The sequence below is a fragment of the Anarhichas minor genome, unplaced genomic scaffold, assembly GCF_050575085.1.
Source record: "Anarhichas minor isolate MPS153535 unplaced genomic scaffold, ASM5057508v1 ptg000090l, whole genome shotgun sequence".
Classification (NCBI taxonomy): Eukaryota; Metazoa; Chordata; class Actinopteri; order Perciformes; family Anarhichadidae; genus Anarhichas; species Anarhichas minor.
The window spans coordinates 2,816,106-2,837,077 of NW_027466536.1; the positions used below are offsets into that span (position 1 = coordinate 2,816,106).

The 20,972-nt window shown below is 41.0% G+C and overlaps 1 protein-coding gene across 1 annotated transcript; it reads left to right on the forward strand.

Annotated features, from left to right (window-relative positions):
• Positions 1-1,729: 1,729 nt before the first annotated feature.
• On the forward strand, positions 1,730-14,345 carry LOC142938779 (monocarboxylate transporter 13). Its single transcript, XM_076082174.1, has 5 exons — positions 1,730-7,273; positions 7,845-7,988; positions 8,078-8,751; positions 10,405-10,645; positions 13,305-14,345. The coding sequence occupies exons 1-5, from the start codon at positions 7,021-7,023 to the stop codon at positions 13,505-13,507; spliced, it is 1,515 nt and encodes a 504-aa protein (XP_075938289.1). The 5' UTR covers positions 1,730-7,020; the 3' UTR covers positions 13,508-14,345.
• The last annotated feature ends 6,627 nt before the right edge of the window (positions 14,346-20,972 follow it).

Below are 20,972 nucleotides of genomic sequence, written 5' to 3' on the forward strand. Positions count from 1 at the left end.
TTAATATGATTTTTTAGTTTTATCCATTGAATTAAAGCTGAAAGTTTACACTTCTACCACATATTGACTGCTTCCTTTCAAATCCATTGGGGTTGTGTAAAGAGGCAAAATTAGAAAGAATTGTGTCACAGTCCAAATACTTATGGCCCTGACTGTATGTAGATTCCTTTAATTATTGCTGATTTAGATGAGTGGAGATCAAAAATGTGAAGGAATATTTTGACATGTTTAGGCCTTTGGATAAACAAACAAGATATAATATGTCAATTAGTAAGCTTGTTGCTGGTAAGTGGCTTTTTTCTACATTGGAACAGACCAAAGCTAGCTGTTTCTCCCTGTTTCCCATCTTTATGCTAAGCTAAGATGACCACCTGCTGGCTCTTCATATTTAATGTGTACTACTGGATATGTTGTATCTTATTTGCTTAATCTGTAAAAAGAGAAAAATGTAAAAAGGACAATTCATGGTTTTAGAGAACAGTGTCTGGGTTCAGCTGTTTGCATCTCCTGCTTCCAGTCTGTATGCTAAGCTAAGCTAATTACCCCCTTGCTCCAGCTCCATGCTTTACTCGACCTTCTCACTTAACATTTAAAGGTCTCATATTCCTATAAATGCTTCAATGCACATATATAACAAATTCCATGGCATTTGTTTTGTTACGGGTATGATTATTTTCTGAGAGACATACCTCACACTTTTAAGGGGTGTTGGTTTGTCATTCTCACCAGCAAAGATTTGTACAACAGTCAACACATTCGTAGAAACACTATTGATTAAAATTTTTGTTTTTATCCGGTGTTTAAAAAGGTTTCAAATGGCCTGTGGATGACCCGCGTGCAATCAGCTAGTTGGCTGCCTTGCTCTGCATCAGCAACACTGCCATCTGTGTAAAGCCCACAAACACCTGTGCTTCCTGGGAGTGTGCCACAGGGAGGCACTGAAGCAGAGGTGGAGGGCGGAACGCAGCGCTGCAAAAGACAGTTCATGCAAAGAGAAACTGATTTAAAAACCGATTATAACTGTTACTGTAAGATGGAGAAGTCACTGTAAATGCTTCAAGCTGAATTAAGAGCAGAGCTAAATGAGTACTCCGAAGATGACATTGATAGAAAGTAGGTAAAATATGGTTTAAGAAGCAGAAAAATAGATGGATGATGTGATGGAGAAATATAAGCTTTTCCCAAGTCGTTCAAATTCCTCCTCACTCCAACATTATTTCCCTTTGGATAAGAAGGTTAAGCAGGAAAAACATGATCATCATAGGGCAAACTGGTGTCACATTTTCATGCATTTTGTCAGTCTCATTCTTACAAATGTAGCTTGGGGAAAGAGGAGAGAGGTCACCTGTTCCTCTGACCTGATCCATGGAATTAATGGTTATCAACGTCAAAACGGTCAAATCTAATTCCCCTCGGGCTTGCAGCGAGTATTGGCTGAGTTTGCGTGTGTCTGCAGAATTTCTGACAAGACTGTCAGTCGCCCTCCAGAGGAAGCCCGCTCCACAGGCCTCTGCTCCGTTCTCCTATTCATTCGGCAGAATAATTCACACTCAGCTAAAAACAAAGCCGACCGGCAAACATTCTTTGGGGCTGAGGAAAGCGTGGAGATAGATGAAAGGATATCTGCAAGCTGAAGTGTTGCAGATGTGGCGTGTGTGCTGCATCGGCACTGTGGGGGGGGGGGGGGGGGGGGGCGTACATGCTTTGGTTTTCAAACAGGGTTGAATCTTAAATAATTATTTACTACGCCGTTTTTTGGAAAAGACAGAGTGGGGAAGGTGCCATGGGCCAGTTTTACAGAACCTGACTAGCCTAAATATGAGCTCACAAAGACATCTTTAAACTTTCCTCAGCCCAGGAACCAGTTGTGGAACGTTTACAACTTCACAGTTCTTCTAATTAAATCATCAAAGGCCAATCAATCTGTCATCTTATATAAATAGATGTATTATGGCTTCGGAAACAAATTTCTCACTGTTTCTGGATAGCTATAAGGACAGAATCACTGTATACCCATTTGCAACCTGATGAGAAAAACAAAAGCGTCAAACTAACTGAGTCAAATTCTTGATGAGGCATGTTTATGTGTGTGTGTGTGTGTGTGTGTGTGTGTGTGTGTGTGTGTGTGTGTGTGTGTGTGTGTGTGTGTGTGTGTGTGGCATGACTCCTGCAGGATCAGCGATAATACTTTTATTGCAGACAAATACACAGAGATGAGTAGGCTAGTAATAAACTTTTGGCTCCACCACTAAGCCGACAGTCGATGACTGCGGACCCTCTCCTTGTATGAGTACCACTGCATTGTCTTTTACAATGACCTTGGCTCTTCACACAATCCCATGTCTGATTGCGTTACACACACACTCACACACTGAGTGGCTTGTTAGCTTTTACAGCAATTACTTGGGCGCATGTGTCAGTGGCTGTTGGACACATTTATGTTGCATCAATAATCAGAGAAGTTCTGTCTTGTGTTTCTTCAAATGGGTCGCTATTTATCGTGGATGAAAGCTATGCACTTTGATTTTCTTTAACTATAACTAAAAACATACAGTCAATACCGTATACTATGGTAATATGCTCACAATGGCAATGCTAAAATGGTAATGTTCATTACATATATTGTTTACCGTGTTAACCATCGGAATTTTGTGTGTTGGCATACTAACATTGGCTACTTAGCGTTAAGAAAAAGCTATAGCTAAGGCCGATGTCATGAACGACAAACGCATTAAATTTTAGACCTTATGATGGTAAAGAGGTAAAGTAAGGCGTCACCAAAGTAACTACAACTCATGGGATTACAAATGCCTGTATCGAACGTCATGACAATCCATCCAATAGTTGTTGAGACATCTCACTTAACACCACACATGTGACCCTCATGGTGGCGCTATCGTGTCAGATGATCACCAAAGTCATTAGGATTCTCCTTCTGAAGGTCATGGATGCCATTGGATGAGTGAAAACTTACCTGATGGCGCTAGATAGAAAGACATAAATCAATAAAAACATCCCATGTCGGTTCACAATTTTATGGCTATCCATCCAATTGTTGTTGAGATCTTTCAGTGTTGAGCAAAACAACGGACACTACCATCCCTATAGAGCCACACCAGTGCTGTTATCGTGGTTGGGAAAGAAGCAGTTTATTCAGACAAAGCGTGCAGGGAAGAAGCTGGAAAATAGTTTCCCTTCAAAAACGTGGAGTAAACTGTATTTCTGCGGTCTTGCATCACTAACTTGAAGAAAAAGTTTTCAAAATTTCAAAAACGTGGAATAAACAACAGGAAAGGTTAAGTCAGCAATGTTAGCTCAGAAATCGGTATACTGAAATTCTCAGAAATAGCTGTTTTTGCCTTTTTTTCAAATGAAATTGAGTAAATCATTGAAAAACCCTCAATAAATGAAGGCAATACAGCCCATGTGGTTGTGCAACATGAACCCAGATAAAGAATTAATGATCTGGAGTAAGATTAGTGCCATGTGGTCTTTTCTTCACATGCTGCAGGGTTACCATGGACAGCACTTGCATCCATAAGGAGCTGAGACTGTGTATGAAAGACAAACAGTGAGAGGTTATTTCTTCAGGACTTGTTTGCTGACATTTAGGGAAAGCCTGCACAGACAAACAAGTCCTTGCTGCAGCATTAATTCAGACATGAAGCGAGATCCAGTGAAACTAGTGAAGAACAGAAAAGACATCAGAGGAGTCCGTCCCTCTGTGCCCTGCATGTCAGGCCTCTCCAGCACATATTCATTATTCAGAGGGTGTTCCTCTCCATCTGTACCACTGCTCTCGCCTTCTCAGTCATCCCCACCATAGATTTATAATTTATCACCCATGCCTATAAATCTTTGAGTGTTTGTAGAACACCCATTGGGAAAGTATAATTCAATGATCAGTGCACCAAAACAAGCTTGGTCTATGAAAGTAAAATTACAGAAGATCCTGTGAAAAAGCCAGGGACAATTGATGATATTATGTAACAGATCTTCTAAAGTATTGTCTGGGTGTTGGGCAGATACAGATGGAGAGGATTGATTATTTTGTTCCACCCCCTTCTGTCTGTCCAAGCTCTAGTACCCGAGCAGAGCTGCGACACAGTGATCTTCAGCAGATGAGTCGCCCCATATCGTAAGTTAAGTGGTTTAGTGTTGTGCCGGCAGTTCCTAACATGATCAATAGGCCATGAATAGTAATAATGTGTTGCCTTATTAAAGCAAGACTAAAAAACTTCATTGCCGTTGTCTGCTGACTCAGGAGCCCAAATAACTTGGCCTGAACAACTGTTCACTTTAAAGATGCTTATCCCCATGGGGCTTTGACTTTGGGTGTGTCACATCGTTACTGCAATAACGATCTGACACATCAAAAGCCTTCGTACTGTGCCCCTTTAGTGAACTGTAAAACTCATAAAAGAGGCAGTTCATAGGCTGAATTAATGGTTGGCTAACATTTATTGGCAGGCTGGACCACTGAGAGGCAGTTAATGGTAATTTATGAAGCATTTGTCTGAGCTGTTTGTGGGATAATGAAGCCATCTCAAATCCAAGCATGTCTACTTACAACCATTTGAAAAGTGGTTGACAACATTTCCTTCCTGAATTAATATTTTGTGAGCTATATAGATAGATAGATAGATAGATAGATAGATCATCATGTAGGCTACATTGTTGTTTTGTTAGATGGCCAAATCTTTGATGCTCAATATCTCAGAACAGAAACTGTAATTGTAATTTTGTGACCATTACAGACTCATGTCTGGGTTTCATTTGTTGTCAAAACATTTTGCTCTTAGGACTCTGAGCACCTTGTTGGTTTTGGTTTGGTTTGTGACACATTCTGATCTTCAGAGGATTCATGCAAACCGTCTGTGAGACAGCAGGAGGGATGTGAACATGGGGAATCTTATCACATATGAAAGGACTTGCTGGGCGCCCCACTGTGTTGACTTGCCCCATGCATGCAGAACATTAACTCGGTTGTCTGAGCCTGTAGATTGATCCCTGCATTACAGTGTTTATCATGTGCCAATTAATATTGTCTGACACAGTAGCACTTCATGGTGGGACATGATAGGTGTAACGATTGCAATGGTTCCCAATTTTAAATCGACATGGCCCGCATGTTGCACTGCTGCACAATGATAGGAATTATTTGGAAAATTCCAAACGTAATCTTTGATTGTTCCTTATTTAGTCGTAAATATTTAACGTTATAGAGAATACAATACAATATTGTATTCTCTATTACAAAACCATACAATATTTGAATACACTTCAGGTCATATCTATTCTTTCTCTCTTGCTCTTGACTCTGAATCACATGTTGATGGAACTTTGCCCTGCACGTGTTGTTTTTTCAGCGTCTCAACACACTGAGGAACGGAGATAATGGGTTACAAACGTCTTTCCAGGTTAGCCGCTCAAGTGCACATATGTTACGTATAACTTCAGCCTTGGATTTTTCATAACAAGGCACCATCAATGCTTCACTCAACTTGCCTTTGTTTTAATCCTTTTTCTTGGTTACGCTGACACACGTATTGTCCATTGTTGACCCTTGCACCTGTCAGGTTATATAAAGCACTAAGCCTGGAGAGTTGGCTTGCAGCATGATGGCTTCACTTTGACCATGAGGGATGGTAGGAATGTTACTTTACATATAATAACACATGTGAAAAGTGTGAATGTATTGCATCTTTTGTTTTGATTCACCTTGGCTTGTATTGTGAGCTTTTGGGGTCATGTTCCAGATTTGAGTCCAGACCTTTCTATCCATGCACACATGAGGCGCGTAATCTCTATAATTAAAATGCTTGAAAATCCTCTGTAAACTGGTTCTTATGCAGACTACGAGGCTCCATTATTGTTATGTGTGTTATGTAAAAAAAAAAAAAATGCTAAATCCTATCATGCATGGTATGTCTGCTAGGACTGACTGTTATCCTTAGAAATGGCAAACAGTTTACAATGTCACATTTTTACTTTTTATTTCCTTCTCTTGATAGAACACTATTGTGTAAATGTCTGTCAGGCTGTTCAATGATCTATTGTGCTTTACTGTTATCTATAACAGTAAAGCGTTATATCCGTATATCCGCGTGTATATTCGTTTGCAAAATGTGGTGATTGCTGTACAAACACGGATGAAATAGCATTTACCCAAGTAAAAGTAAGATTACGTGTACAAATGTACTCAGTTGGTCAGTACAAGAATCAACCGGAATAGAGACACTTTAACAGCAGAATAAAACATCACAAAGGCAACCAATTCAGAGATGTAAAGACAATGTCTGCAACAGCAACAGCCCACAAACACAAAAGAGGGAACCTACACAGCTTTTGCAAACAATGTAGCACACACACATACACACAAACAGGGTTGTTCATCGTATATTGTTGTACTCACCTGTCTCAACGGCATTCTGCGAGTCTAGAGCAGTGCAGTGTCCTTCAGAATCTGCTTGAGGTTCAACTTCTCTGCTTGTTCATGCTCAAAGCATTGAATTAAAAAAATACATATATTTTTTTAAAAGCTGGAGCTGAATGCCTGTCTGTCACAGTTGTCAAAAACAGCATAAAAGTGTCACACACCTCCCTGATGGTAAAAGTTTGTCAATGAATGAAGAAGATGCTGCTGGAGGATCCACAATGAGCGTTTTAGCATTCAGCATCTGGTCGGGCCCTCACATGGAGCTCTGTGGAGCTCATGCCCTCTTGCAGCTTCTTCTCTGCTGCAGCTTCTGGTGCGTTTGTGGCTTTGGATCCTTTCTTTTATTCCTTTGTTGTTCATCAGCACTTTTTCATGCAACTTTTTATTTTGACTCTGTAACCGATGCGACTTGAAATGTAACAACATACAATACTTGAAATGAAAAAAATACTTACAAGGTAAAATTAGTTTTTTATGAAAACAACTTTGTTACAGTAATGACAGTAATGTCATTTGTTACTTCCACCCCTGTGTACAAAATATGAAAGATGACACCAATGTATTTTTTGCTAGATATATGAATGTGGCAGCAACCAGCACAGATGAACATGCACTCCCCAGCGAATGGGAGGGTAGCTGTGGCACCAGCAGCAGCCCCCGATGGTGGCTACGCCTGGTTCATTCTGCTCTCCTGCTTCCTGGTATTTGGCCTGACCTTTGGGGTCATTAAAGCATTTGGTGTATTCTACGTCGAGATACACCAATACTTTGAAACCACAGCAACAGGAATAGCTTGGATTACCTCCATTGCCGTGGCTACCATTCACTTTGTGGGTAATTACCAGAATATAAGTACATATGCCTATTTATAAAATATTATAAATTGTATTGAAAAAAAAATACTTTACACTATAGGGCATCAATACATGTTTTATACCCCTCAATTTCAACAATATTATCAAGACTTCATATTCATGTCTTTTAAAATCCCTCCACTCTTTTTGACCTTGATGTCAAATCTTTTAGATGTCTCTGAACAAAATGAGTGTGTGGGTAAATTAAATTAGTATATGCTGCAAATGTAGGCTCACTCAAGCAGCAAGAGACAATAGTGTTACAACTCTAAATTATTATCTGTTGTTTAATTCAATGTCTATTTTCACTGAGAATATGAATCAAACTGAATTAGATAAGAGAACATCTTCTTTTATGCAACTTGAAAATAAATAGGACTTCTTACCTGCTGTGAAGTACATACACATTCAGTGTACTGCAATTGTGTTGCCCCAAATAAAATAACTGTAAATGTCCTTAATACTATTATATGTATATATATATATATATATATATATATATATATATATATATATATATATATATATATGTCCTGCGTGTCCCTCTGCAGCTCCTGTAGCATCTGCTCTGAGTGCTCGCTACAGCCATCGCTCTGTAGTGATAATGGGAGGACTGATATGCAGCGTAGGAGTCGTGTTTGGGGCTTTTGCTCGTAACCTGATTGAACTCTACCTAACAGTGGGGTTCCTAAATGGTGAGTGGTTTGAAGCAAACACACACGTACAATAAAAACTCAAAACCATACACACAAAACATGATATTCACTGGTATCCTTTGCTGCAGGTTTTGGCTATGCAATGACATGGACCCCCACACTGACCATGCTGGGCTTGTACTTTGAGACGAGGCGTCCGATGGCAAACGCCGTGGCCAGCGCTGGAGAGTGCATCCTTACCTTTGTCCTCATACCTCTATTTCAGCTGTTGATTGACAGCTACTCCTGGAGGGGTGCTTTGCTAATCCTGGGGGGTTTGCAACTTAACCTCTGTGTGTGCGGGATGCTGTTGAGGCCACTAAAAGTCACCAGAGACGTGACTTGTGAGGTCAAAGCAGAGGAGGAAGGCTTGTCCCTGGAATTGCTACCAATAGACAACTCGGAGCAAGGCAAACCAAGCTGCCAAGATGCAGAGCTGAGCGTATCTGAGGGGTCTGATCAGGGTTTTAATTCAACCAAGAAAGTCTCAGACAACAGGACCAAGAAGGATGAACTAAGGACCAAAATCCTTAAATACGTAGATTATACCCTCATCACCAATGCTCGATTCATGGTCTACTCCATGTTTGGGGTGTTTGCTGCACTGGGTTTCTTTGCCCCAGCTCTGTTCCTGATTCCATATGCTCGTAGTAAGGGGATTGAGGAGTACCAGGCGGCTGCACTCATGTCCATCTCTGCAGCGTTGGACCTGTTTGGAAGGGTGTTTTTTGGCTGGGTGGCAAACCTCAGACTGGTGGATATGGTACATTCAGTTAGTTAACCAAAGCGACAACATTTTGAAAATCACATATCTGAAAAGATACTACAATCCTGTCCATACAGTGAATATCAGAATCAGAACCGTTTATTGCCAAGTTACACATACTAGGAATTTGACTTGGTGACTGGTGCATAACAATAAACAATAAACACAGTGCAATAATCAAGACATAATTTAATAATAGAAAATTATTAAAATTAACAATAAAATAGAGTTAACAAACAAACAGATAACAGTACGTTAAAACAAGTATAATATAAAAGTGGCAAGTGTATTTTAATATCGAAAGGATGTGCAAGGGTGTGTAACGGTAGGAAATTGTCCTGGGGGTGTAAGAGTCAGAGTCAGTGGAGGTCCCGGGCTTTGTTGATGAACCCAACTGCAGATGGGAAGAAACTGTTCTTGTGAGGTCTTGGTCCTGATGGACCGCAGCCTCCTGCCAGAGGGAAAGGACTCAAACTGTTTGTGTCCAGGTAAGAGGGGTCGGCTACAATCTTTCTTGCCCGCTTCAGGGTCCTGGAAGCGAACAAGTCTTGGAGGAACGGCAGATTGCAGCCAATCACTCTTTCAGCAGAACGAATGATACGCTGAGACGATGATGGAGGAGCAGAGGATGGACTCAATGATGGCAGTGTACAAGTGCACCATCATTGTCTTTGGCAGGTTGATCTTCATCAGCTGCCTCAGGAAGTACATCCTCTGCTGAGCCTTCTTGGTGATGGAGCTGATGTTAGGGTCCCACTTGAGGTCCTGGGTTATGGTGGAGTCCAGGACGTGGAAGGACTCCACATCGTTGACGGGGGAGTCACACAGGGTGATAGGGGCAGGTAGTGCTGCGTTCTTGTGGAAATCCACAAACATCTCCACTGTCTTTAGAGCGTTGAGCTCTAGGTTGTTCAGAATGCACCAGGTTACCAGATGGTTCGATCTCCCACCTGTAGGCGGACTCATTGCCACCAGAGATGAGTCCAATGAGGGTGGTGTCATCCGCGAACTTCAGGAGCTTGACGGACTGGTGACTGGAGGTGCAGCTGTTGGTGTACAGGGAGAAGAGGAGAGGGGAAAGAACGCAGCCTTGGGGGGACTGATGGTCTGAGAGACTGAGACATGTTTCACCAGCTTCACATGCATATGAATCTACCCTCATGCCAATTAGCTTAGCTTAGCATAAAGACTGGAAGCAGTATGAAAGGGCTAGCCTGGCTCTGAACAAAGGTAAAATATATTTTTAAAAATCCACCCTCCAGCTCATTTACTAACATGTTAAATATTGTTTGTTTAATCTGTACAAAAGTATAATAATGACAATTCAACTTTTAGTAACTTCCTAAAGACAAGAAATTGTGCAGCACATATTCGGGGGCAAGATTTTTTACCGTTGGAGCCTCAAGTCCTTATGCTAAGCTAAGCGAACCAGTTGCTGGTTGTAGCATCATAGTTAGCGTAACGACATGACAGTGGTATAACTCTTCTCATCTAACTCTCAGCAAGAAAGAGAATAAGCATATTTCCCAAAATATTGATCTATTCCTGTAAATAAGCAATGGTCTGCCTACATGAAAAGTGCATGTGGATGTGGAGGCCACTGTAAGTGCAACAGCTGATGCACATGTCTGTCTCCTGTGTCTCTACCAGGTGCAGCAGCTGACAGCTACAGTGATTCTGCTGGGAACCGTGTTACTCCTCTGCCCGCTGGCCTCCTCGTTCTCAGAGCTAGCTGTTTTCAGCGCAGCTTTTGGCCTGGTGTACGGTGCCATGGTAGCCATCCACATCACCGTGCTGGCTGAGGTTGTGGGCGTCAACAGGCTCGGAAGTGCGCTAGGTTTCTTCATGCTCATACGTGGTAGCGGAGGCCTGCTTGGACCGCCCATTGCTGGTGAGTGAGAAGGATGCTTTGATAGTTAATTGCAAGTACATGGAGTGCCTACTGTGCATATCAAAGAAATGGATTTCAGCTTTGAGTTGTTGCTGTAAAATTCCCTGTGATCTGTTCCATCACGCTAACTTGCTGTCCGCTAGAAATAAACAAGAAGCTGCAAAGGGTAGAATAGAGAAGAATTGTAACTTCATTGACTGTAGCTTAACATTTCTGTTAGCGTAGGAAAAAGCTCAAATCACTAATACAAGGTCACGGTGTCGGTCATTTTCCCGAGCCTATTCTTCCAACGCATTAAATCTGACACAATGGATGTGCTTATACACCGTTCTGCATTGTAACCACAGCCCAGTAAGCCTATTCTACCAAAATGAGATTTTTAGACCTTCATGGCATGCAGCACCACCCTTCAATTAATCAGGAATTTTGTCATCCACTCCCAAAGGACCTGGGCTTTTATTCAGAGAGCAACTGTGCAAAAATTGTAATGTCATGATACTCTATGGTTGTGTTAATTTCATGGCCGATTGCTTGTCAAAGATTTTTTTTTTGTCCCTCGAATAGAGTTTCTTCCCCACTGACTTTACATTGAGTTGCTTGTGACAGTTGTCCAGATTCATACGCTGTCTCCTACAGAACACGATACAACTGTAAAAGAGAAATGGCAGAACAAAGGTGTAGAGAAAACTGCAACCTGTGACCAAAGCGATAACTGATGCATTGGCCACTTTGGGAAACAAGCTGTAAACAAAACACTCATATATTTTTAAGTTGATATGGTGAACTTGCTAACAAACAGTTAGCACAAACAGTTAGACACAAAGCAACATTGCATTCATTTTGAGTTGTGTCTCCGGCCACCAAATAAACGCAAGTCCAATATTCAGTGTGGTTTTATTTCTTTTTTGGTTTTCACCAACCCCTGAGGGAAATATATGGTTCTTTCGCTGCAAAATGCTCCACTGTGTACATCAGCTAGTTGCAAACTTTTAGTGTCTGCGTTTTGGTGCTGAGCAGGTATAGTGTACAGTAGCTTTATCAAAGCTTTCTCACTGAAACAGTTGGCTGATGTGGCAGAAAACAACACTGATGAGAAACATAAACAGAAAAGTTGTGGGTCATAAAACCAAAACAATGAGCTGAAAGATGTGAAAACACTCATGAGAGCTGAGGGGGATCTGCAGAGCCAAGTGATAACTCTATTTGTTTACATTATAGTAATACAAAATAAAGAACTACTGCAGCTTTAAGTTATGGGACAATACATAAAACATCCAGCAGACAAATTCAATATTATGGGCATATTCCTGACAGGATGTTTTGGATAAATCAGTGTTTAACTCTCTCTTATTTATTGTCTGCTTAGTTTTTATGTACGTGTGTATGTTTCTTCTTTTATGATTAGATACATTTTGTAAGAAAAATGAATCAATGATGGCGACTCTTCCCCTTATCTGTACACTTAGGTGTCCATCATTTTTTTGTATCCCACCATTGTTCCAAAATACATTTGAATACATGTTAAAATAAACAGATAGTTTTAGCAGCGGCTGGAAAGCTTCTCAAACGTGTCAGCCTCTTTGGCAATATGTTTGCACTTATCTTCATTAATCAATTTTATTGTGAGAGATAAAAAAATAATCTTAGGCAGCAATACATTGAAATGCCCCCCCTGGCTTTTTTTTTTCTAGTCCTCTCTCTGCAAGCCAACATATACTGTAGCCCCGCCCACATCACCGTCCTACAAAACCCGATTACTGAGGTTATGACCCCACAACTTTAAACAATAGCAGTAAATACAGCACAGTCAGTAGAGAATCAGTTGCGGAAACCTCTTTAATATGAAAAAAACACAGTCACACATTATTGTAGTTTGGATTCATTTGATGTTGTTCAGTGGATTTTCAAGAAGGTGGTTAGTGTAGCAAAAACAGGGAATACATGTGATGTGAATTATTAAACAGCAACAGCTATTTTCCTCTGCAGGATTATAGGAAAACTTGGACTTTCCTTTTTGCTCAGTATTCTTTATTATCAATTAAATCCGTCGATGTATGGGGGAAATGCTTTTCATTACCCTGCTCAGTGCTTTCTCCATTTCCCTTCCACTTCACAAGTTCCTGAAGCCTTCTACTGTAATTTGGATTAAAGCAACACCACCACATGTAAATGTTAAATTTAAGTTAATGCTAAAAGCTGAAGCTGACCTCAAATAAAGTAAAAAGCTAATTAAAATGAAGGTGGTGTCCTATTTATAACTTAACACGGTCCCTCTGACACAGGCTATTTCTTACTTATGTACTGTACTGTTCAGTACTTTGAGTACTTTGAAGACCAGAGAGTTGATGGATGTTGAGGATTCATCAAAGCGTTCTAATTATGTTCCCTTCATGGGAGGAAGGCGCTGGCATTACTGCCTACGGATAAAATGAATATTCGCGCAATCTTCTCTGCCTCATCTCTGCCTCAGTCTTCTGCCTCATTTAGAAATATCTGTCATTAAAAGAAGCCAAAATGTTAATCATAATTGTTAATGTTGCTGTGCTTTGGCCCGCATGGGTGCATTCCAGTCAGCAAAGAATGTTAAGACTTAAATACGATGATTAGAAATATGACTGTGTCAAAGCTGTAAATCACTTACACGCATTCTTCACTTTAGGATTCTTCATAGACAAGATGAGTGATTACGGAACGGGTTTCTTAATGGCAGGAGTGGCTCTCATCGTCTCTGCTCTGTTCCTGCTCCTCCTCCATCAGATGAACCGCAGGGGTCAAGGGTCGACCACCAAAAACATCGATATGCATACTGACAAGATGGGACGAAGCAGCAGAGCTAAAGCAAAAGAACAGGACATGACATGACTGACGGAAAAATTGTTTCAGTTGCTGAAGTACGATGAGTTTTTAAAGAGATCTGGAGCTCCACGATCACAATCAGAGGCTAAATCAAGTGAAGTCACACCTCAAGTGTTTCTACAAACGCAAGGGACTGTACCAAAATTGTTAGATGTTTGCTATAAATTTGACAATTTATCATCTAAATCTTAATGTGTGTAATGGTTGTACACAATGTGGAAATTAAGTGCTCGTATGCTTTTCCTTTTTTTGTTATTTATTGTTAAAATAGTTTTACCCATTCTAGCATTTTAAGATATTAGTGAGAGAGTTTTGCAGTTTTTCTCTAAGTCAAGGGGAAAATAGTATTAATGCCGGGTTTTGCTTTTTTTAAATTAGCTTCAGCCTTCCTCCCTACCGTGGTCATTTTTGTACAGTCCTTAAAGTGTTTATATTGAACCTTGAACTCGGGGTTGACCGTGGCTAAGTGGAGAGCAGGGCCGTGCTTCAATCAGAGGATCGGCGGTTTGATCCCCGACTCCACTAGTCACATGTCAATGTGTCCTTGAGCAAGACACTTAACCCCAAATTGCTCCCGTAGCTGTGCCTACGGTGTATAGATAGATACTGAATTGTAAGTCACTTTGGATGGAAGCGTCTGCTACATGACTGTAATGTAATGTAATGAACTCACTCTCTGGAATGGACTAAACTGCAGTAACATAACAAACAGAAACTGTTTATGTCAGGAATGTGACAATAGAGTCTCCTGATTTTTTTAATTGATTTCGATCAAAATCACAAGTTCAGAAGTTGATTCAAAAAGCCTGTGTTACAGATACTGTCTTAAAGTCTGACTTTGTTATTGAATGTGTTTGTCTATTATTGCAGTAGTGTCACATAGATGCTGGGTTGCAGAGGGAAAATGTGACTGTGGCTCCCTCCAGTGAGAAGCTGCTGATATTGCATTTGCAACCTTCTCAACAATAGAACTGAGCTGAAAAGTGCAGATTTGTCCAGATATTATACCACAGGGAGGATTGTGGAATTTACAGATGTAGACCAAACAACGTAATCATAGTAGATTGTATCGGTTTTCGTTTCAGTGCTTCAACTGAATGTAGAGTATTTTGCTGCTGTCAGTAACAATATATGAAGCATGCTCCCATTAACACAATTAGAAGTGTTAAATTGCATCACTGGAACAACACAATAAGGTCTAAATGGTTCTGTGAGTTTCTTTCCAACTGAAACCCGAGAGAAAAGATTTTCTTCATGTACTTCCTCTGCTGCAGAATGTTTGGGTGCAACCAACAAGAAAACTAGCTTTCATAACCCCGAACCAACTAGAGGTACCCGATAAACATCTTCAACCTGGTATAATGCAAGCATAAATAAACATGTCACTCTGCATAAATCTGCAATAACAAACCCGAAAACCAAGGTTTACAAACAGTAGCCCACACTGGAATCCCCCCTCTACTAACAGACAGAAGCTACACACACACACACACACACACACACACACACACGCATTGTCATACACACTCGACAGGAAAGAGACTGCAGAAAAGAAAACTTGCCACAACAAGAGAGTTGGTCACAAAATACCACAAGCCTTTGATCTGCCAGACAGGAACAAAGACATAATCCATGTTTCATGGAAACTCTACATGAAAACCAAACACACACTCAAACACACAGACATGCACACACACTGTATGCCATGGTTGACTGCCAAGAGAGAGCAGAGGCCACCTATTATCAAGGAAAAGAAGACTCAAAATGAGGAGGATTTCCAATCCAGTGAACCTAAGAGCTTCTGTTACTTGAAACGTGAGGAAATTTGGTCTTTTAATTTTCCAATACCCAAATTTACACACTGTCTATACGGCACTTAAAAGGGAAAACATGTCTGACTGAGCAATAAACAAAACAGTGAATACACTTTTCTTTGATATATTAAGATATTTTGATCTGTTGAGCTGATAAATGTCCTTGAATAGTGATGTCAAAACAACCCTGTTGATGTCACTGAGATGTCATTAGGATAACATCGGCTGCAGTTGAGTTGCATCATGTGACATGATTCAGCATTTTTGGAGTGTGACCCACTAGAGACTAAAAGGCAGGATGTCTCGGCCTCTGCCACTTTGATTTTTGACTTTTGACCATGTGCTTTTACTTCTAGCAACTAAGTGGGACAATTTCAGTTTTAACCTGGTCCACAACTCACTGTGTGTGTGTGTGTGTGTGTGTGTGTGTGTGTGTGTGTGTGTGTGTGTGTGTGTGTGTGTGTGTGTGTGTGTGTGTGTGTGTGTGTGTGTGTGTGTGTGTGAAGAAAGAGAAAGAGAGAAAGGGAGAGGAGCAGTAGTATTGGACTGTCTATATTTGACCCTTTCAACATCAACTCCAATAAAGCAGACAACACAGGAAGAGCTTTGAAGTCTACTCAGCCCCTCCCGGTCACTTTGACCCTGCAGTGGAGCCCATGGGCTCAAAGTCGCTATAGAAACAGCTGAAATCGTTTTTTTCTTTCTTTTTTTTTTCTTTTTTGCCGACCCTGCTCCCGGGGGTCATGTTGAGGAATGCAGCACGACTACCTGAGTTCAAAGCTCTCGGTAGCGGTACGAGAAAGAGTAGAGGTGAGAGAAGAAGTAGGAGGGAGAGGAAATGAGAGAAACCTAAATGGGGGACACAGGAGGGGAGAGAAGGGAAGATAACTGCACGTGAAAGAGGAGAAACCAGCTGGGAGAAAGTTGGGAGAGCCAAGCATGAAGAGAGAAACTTAAAACCGAGGAGGAGCACAAGAGGGGACAGAAACAGGAGGCAAGCTACAGCTGAAAAAAAGGCGAGGGGAAATAAAAAGAGCCTAATGTGAAGAAAGAAGAGACTGACAGAAAAGAAGCAATTACTGTATACTAGGAAACCCTCGCCGCCAGCGGAGTACCGTCAGACTTTCTGCTGGTTAGGACCATTAGAGGATGAAGGATAACGATACAGGAATAAAAAAGTGATGAAGGGGAAGCAGTTGAGATCGGGCATGGCTTTAACCTCCTCAAGAAAAGAGACATGCTGGTAATGAGAAATGGTTAGTGTAGCTACAGGGGCGACCAGACCCACACACCACCTCCACTGAAGGCTGAAATACATGTTGATACAGGTTACTGTATCACACATGCACAGTTGCATGTGTATATGGCCAGTTGCTGTTTGATGTTTTCTTTTTGGGGAATTTTAAATGGCTCCCTGTCAAAGTTCAACTAATTATTTTAGTTTGCAAGATTTGGGTGTTTTAGGCATTGGTTCTTCATATATTTGTATGATACAAGCTTAAAAATAATTCAGAAAGAAAGGCAGAGAGATGCTACAGAACTCAGGCAGATGTTTGGTCTACATGGTTTGTCTGTTGTCAACCATTCCTCCTCACACACCCCCTTTTTATCGACCCATCTGCATTTCATATGTCCTCCAGCTTCATGTTTTCTTCCTTTTCCCCCTTGATCTTCCTCACCGTCCCTTATTTTTCAATCAGCCATGCCAGCCCGCATCTTTAAACAGCTGTCCCACTTCAACTCACCAATGTCAATGTGTTGAATAATGGCATCACATAAAAGCACAGAAGCTGACATCACAAACATGTGTACAGTAGCAGATTACATAACCAGCGTAGAAATGTTTCCATTTCCGTGTTTAAGTATCTGGTTGATAATATTGTGGAGCGGATGGCGCCAGTGATACTCTCCCTGTCTCTTTATAGTCAAATAAATCCACAACCCAATCTTGTTCTTTGAGTGCATCCGTACTGTATGTACTGTGTTTTAAGTTTTAGCACATCGCTAAAACTCAAACTGAATAAATAATACAAACACACATCCCATCACAGACTAAAACAGCCATTAAGTCAGAGATTTATCTGCCCTCTACAGCTGATCGAGGTTTATATTCTATCAGACACATATTAAAACCAAACGCAGCTGATGCCCATTGAACCTTTTAAAAGTGAGACAATAAAACAGAGCAAAGTAGATTTTTATTGATGTTGATATACAGCTCATCAAAGGGAGGACATTAGTTTTGAGTCAAAGTGCTGTAAAGACTTGGCCCAACAGTGCAGGATGAAATCACATTTGAATAAATATAGATGTAGTACGATGAAGTCAATTATGCAGGCATAATCTAGGATAGTATTCTGTGTATAGTAAGTATTTTAAATGTGTCATGCTGCATATGTGTTACGGACTGCACGTGCAAATTTCACCCCTTTCACAATCCAGCAGTCTATTTCATAACAACCAATCACAGCTGACCCCTGACCCCTCAGGCAGGCCTCTGACACCAACTGACAGCCCCGATTTGGAATGAATGGCTTTGACAGGCTTCTGCCTCAGGCTTCAGCACAATGACACAAGAACGGCCCACCAGAGTAGCGTGCTAATAGACGTTAAAGTGCAATAAAATAATGAATGCCATTTTCACCTTGTTAGCTTGCATTGTTGCAATGCCATAACAATACCATTTCCAAGACAAATCTACAGAGGACCTATGTCAATGGGAGCTACTATGCTCACGGGTGAAACCAGAGTCAGCACAATGCGGAGGAAATTTGAGTTTTTCCAAAGGGAATCTGGTGCTCGGATACACTACCACTTTTGTCCACAGGGACCGCCAAAATCAACACACAAATTAAAGTTCCTAGTAGTAAATTAAAATTCACAGCTAGAGAATCCTGTTGGCAAAATATTTCTGACAATCTAAATTAAGACATTTCAAGGATCTGTTGAAACCCTGTTTAAAGAGACGGGAGGGGTAGGCTAGTACCGAATGCACGCAAAGAAGCACAAATCAACTGACTGGAAATAAAAATGGCAGCTACAATGTTGTTACAGCATGTTTCACAACACAAACACTACATAAAACACGACGAAAATTATGAAAAGGTAATTCAATGTTTGCGCTGCAATGTTGCTGCGATGTCAAGTGCATTTAAGTCGGCAAACTCGGGCTACAGTATGCTTACCCGAGTATTCTTACTTGAATGGCCGTTCCATTGCACTTTTCTATGACGCAAGTAGTTTTTTTTCCAAGATTCGGGTAGATTGCAGCACAATTAGCAAATGTTAGCATGTTAACGGTACACTAAGATGGTGAACACGGTAAACATTAACTGGCAAACATCAGCTTGTTAGCATCATCAGTGTGAGCATGTTAGCATGCTGATGTTAGCATTTAGCTCAAAGCAAAGTACAACCTGACGATGCTGCCTGCAGGAATGCAGACTCTTGGTCTTGTTTGCTCGTACTTCACCCTTGAACAAAAATCTTCTCTTCTGACAAAATATTTATTAACAGGCAATAGTCAACATTTATGACAGGTGAAGATTCATATCCCTGTAAGTTATTTTCCTTCACAAAATCCTAATTTCAGCCAGAAATATGGTGAGTAACAGAAGGAAGTATCAGTTAATCAATCACGGATGTATTCACCTATGATTGTAATACATGCATACATATTACACCTTGTAAATGTTTTGAGTACACAGGCAGTAACTGCATACTATCAACACATTTTCCAAAGTCTCTGTTAGTCCACAAAGTGCACACATTCCATCCAGATGCACAAGCTGGACCTCATTATGAAACAGATGATGCTATGCATATTCTCATTTGCCTTGTATAAAATCATACTTACCATGCTCCTATAATCCTCACGTGCAGCTGAGGAGCTGCCCTGACCAGAACCATCCCAGACCTGTTACGCCATGAATCAGACTAGAATTTATCTTGACCATCAGAGAGTAGAAGCATGTGCTGTGAAGCCCCTTGAGACTCACAGGCACTCCACCCTGCAGAAACAGCTACAATGTGCCTTTGCCTGTCAGATGAAAGGAATTTCTCTCTTTCGAGTGGAGAGTCTGTCTCTGAACCCGCTAACATTCGGCAGTCTTTATCCCTTCCCTTCTCTCTCATTTCTGTCATATATTATTTTAGAATTCACATTTTGCATCCATTCACAACTGTACAAACGTATACTGTGTCCAGACCGAATGCTGTGTGTGTGTGTGTGTGTGTGTGTGTGTGTGTGTGGGTGTGTGTGTGTGTGTGTGTGTGTGTGTGTGTGTGTGTGTGTGTGTGTGTGTGTGTGTATGCATGCGCTTGAAGTTGTTCTATCCACAGGCTGGAATGTGTGAATGTTTCACCTCTTCTTCTGTTCATGAATGCAATTGTTTAGTTTATTAATATTTATGTATACATTCCAGATTTAGGAAGAAGGCAGGATATGAATGAAGTATGTGAGAAAATGTCTGGGAATATCAGCACGCTGTCTACAAACTGTGCAGCTGCAGTTTTTCCCCATTAATTGTGGACGAACTGCAGACAGCTCAGGGTGCGGTCCAATTTTACGAAATCATGACAAGATAATACAACACAGAGCTCAATATTGTTTTTATTCTAGTGAATTTCATTCCAGTCCACCATACCAGGCCCATCTAAAATCCAACACACATTTTCCCTCTGTCGCAAATATGCAAGTTTGACTTCATTTTCTACATTTGTTCTCTCGCGGTGAAGCGAATCAGAACACGACATTTTGAGCCAACTGGTTGAGCTAACGTTAGCTTATAGCTAAACAGCTAAAGCTCATAAAATCTGCTACAGTCGTTTCAGCTAGCAAAATCGTCAGTCGGCAGCTAGCAAGAAGGAGCCTGCTATTGTCTACCTCGGTCAAAATTACTGAAAATTTTAAGTGGTAGACAGTTTTTAGACTAAACTACATTATTTCAAAGAATTGAAGCTTGACCGGCACAACAGTGACTAAAGGTTGAGGGAGACATAGCAAACTTTTCCAAAGTATCTTAAATGCACATGCACCATAATGATCATAATGTGATGCTACCAAGTGGACAGGCTCATCTATCTGACTGTCTCACATAGTCTCTTCCACTATCTCTATATCTCCCCCTGTTCTGTTCTCTCATATTCTCCCACTCTAACTCTTTACTCTGTCTTTTGTGTAAGTGAAGCCGTGGGCCTCCCAGTGACATGAGCGCTGCTCCTGTAAAACTAATAATGACTGAGATTTGTGCAGGCTTAGCATTCTTTCGCCCTTTCAGTGCAAGACACTGAGAATGGAGTGAGGGGAGGGGATGGGGAGAAAGGTCCAGGGGTAAGGGGGGGGGGGGGGGTAATGTCCTAGTTCGAGAGGGTGCAACTTGGGAAGTTGTGAAAAAAGAGGCCCCTTTCCCCGAAACACACCACATGCTTTCATTTTTTATGGTTCAATGCCACAGAAATCACACTTCGTCTGCTCCAAACATATTATACAGACACAGGAGTGTACACACATGGACACATACATACACACTGTTCAAGTATACCCTCCCACTCTGTCATAAATCATGCATATCCTCTCCCTAAGAAAAATCAGGAATGTAAACGAATGTAAATGATGCTGGACAGTTAATAGTTAACATTACTGCTTCAACTCTAGG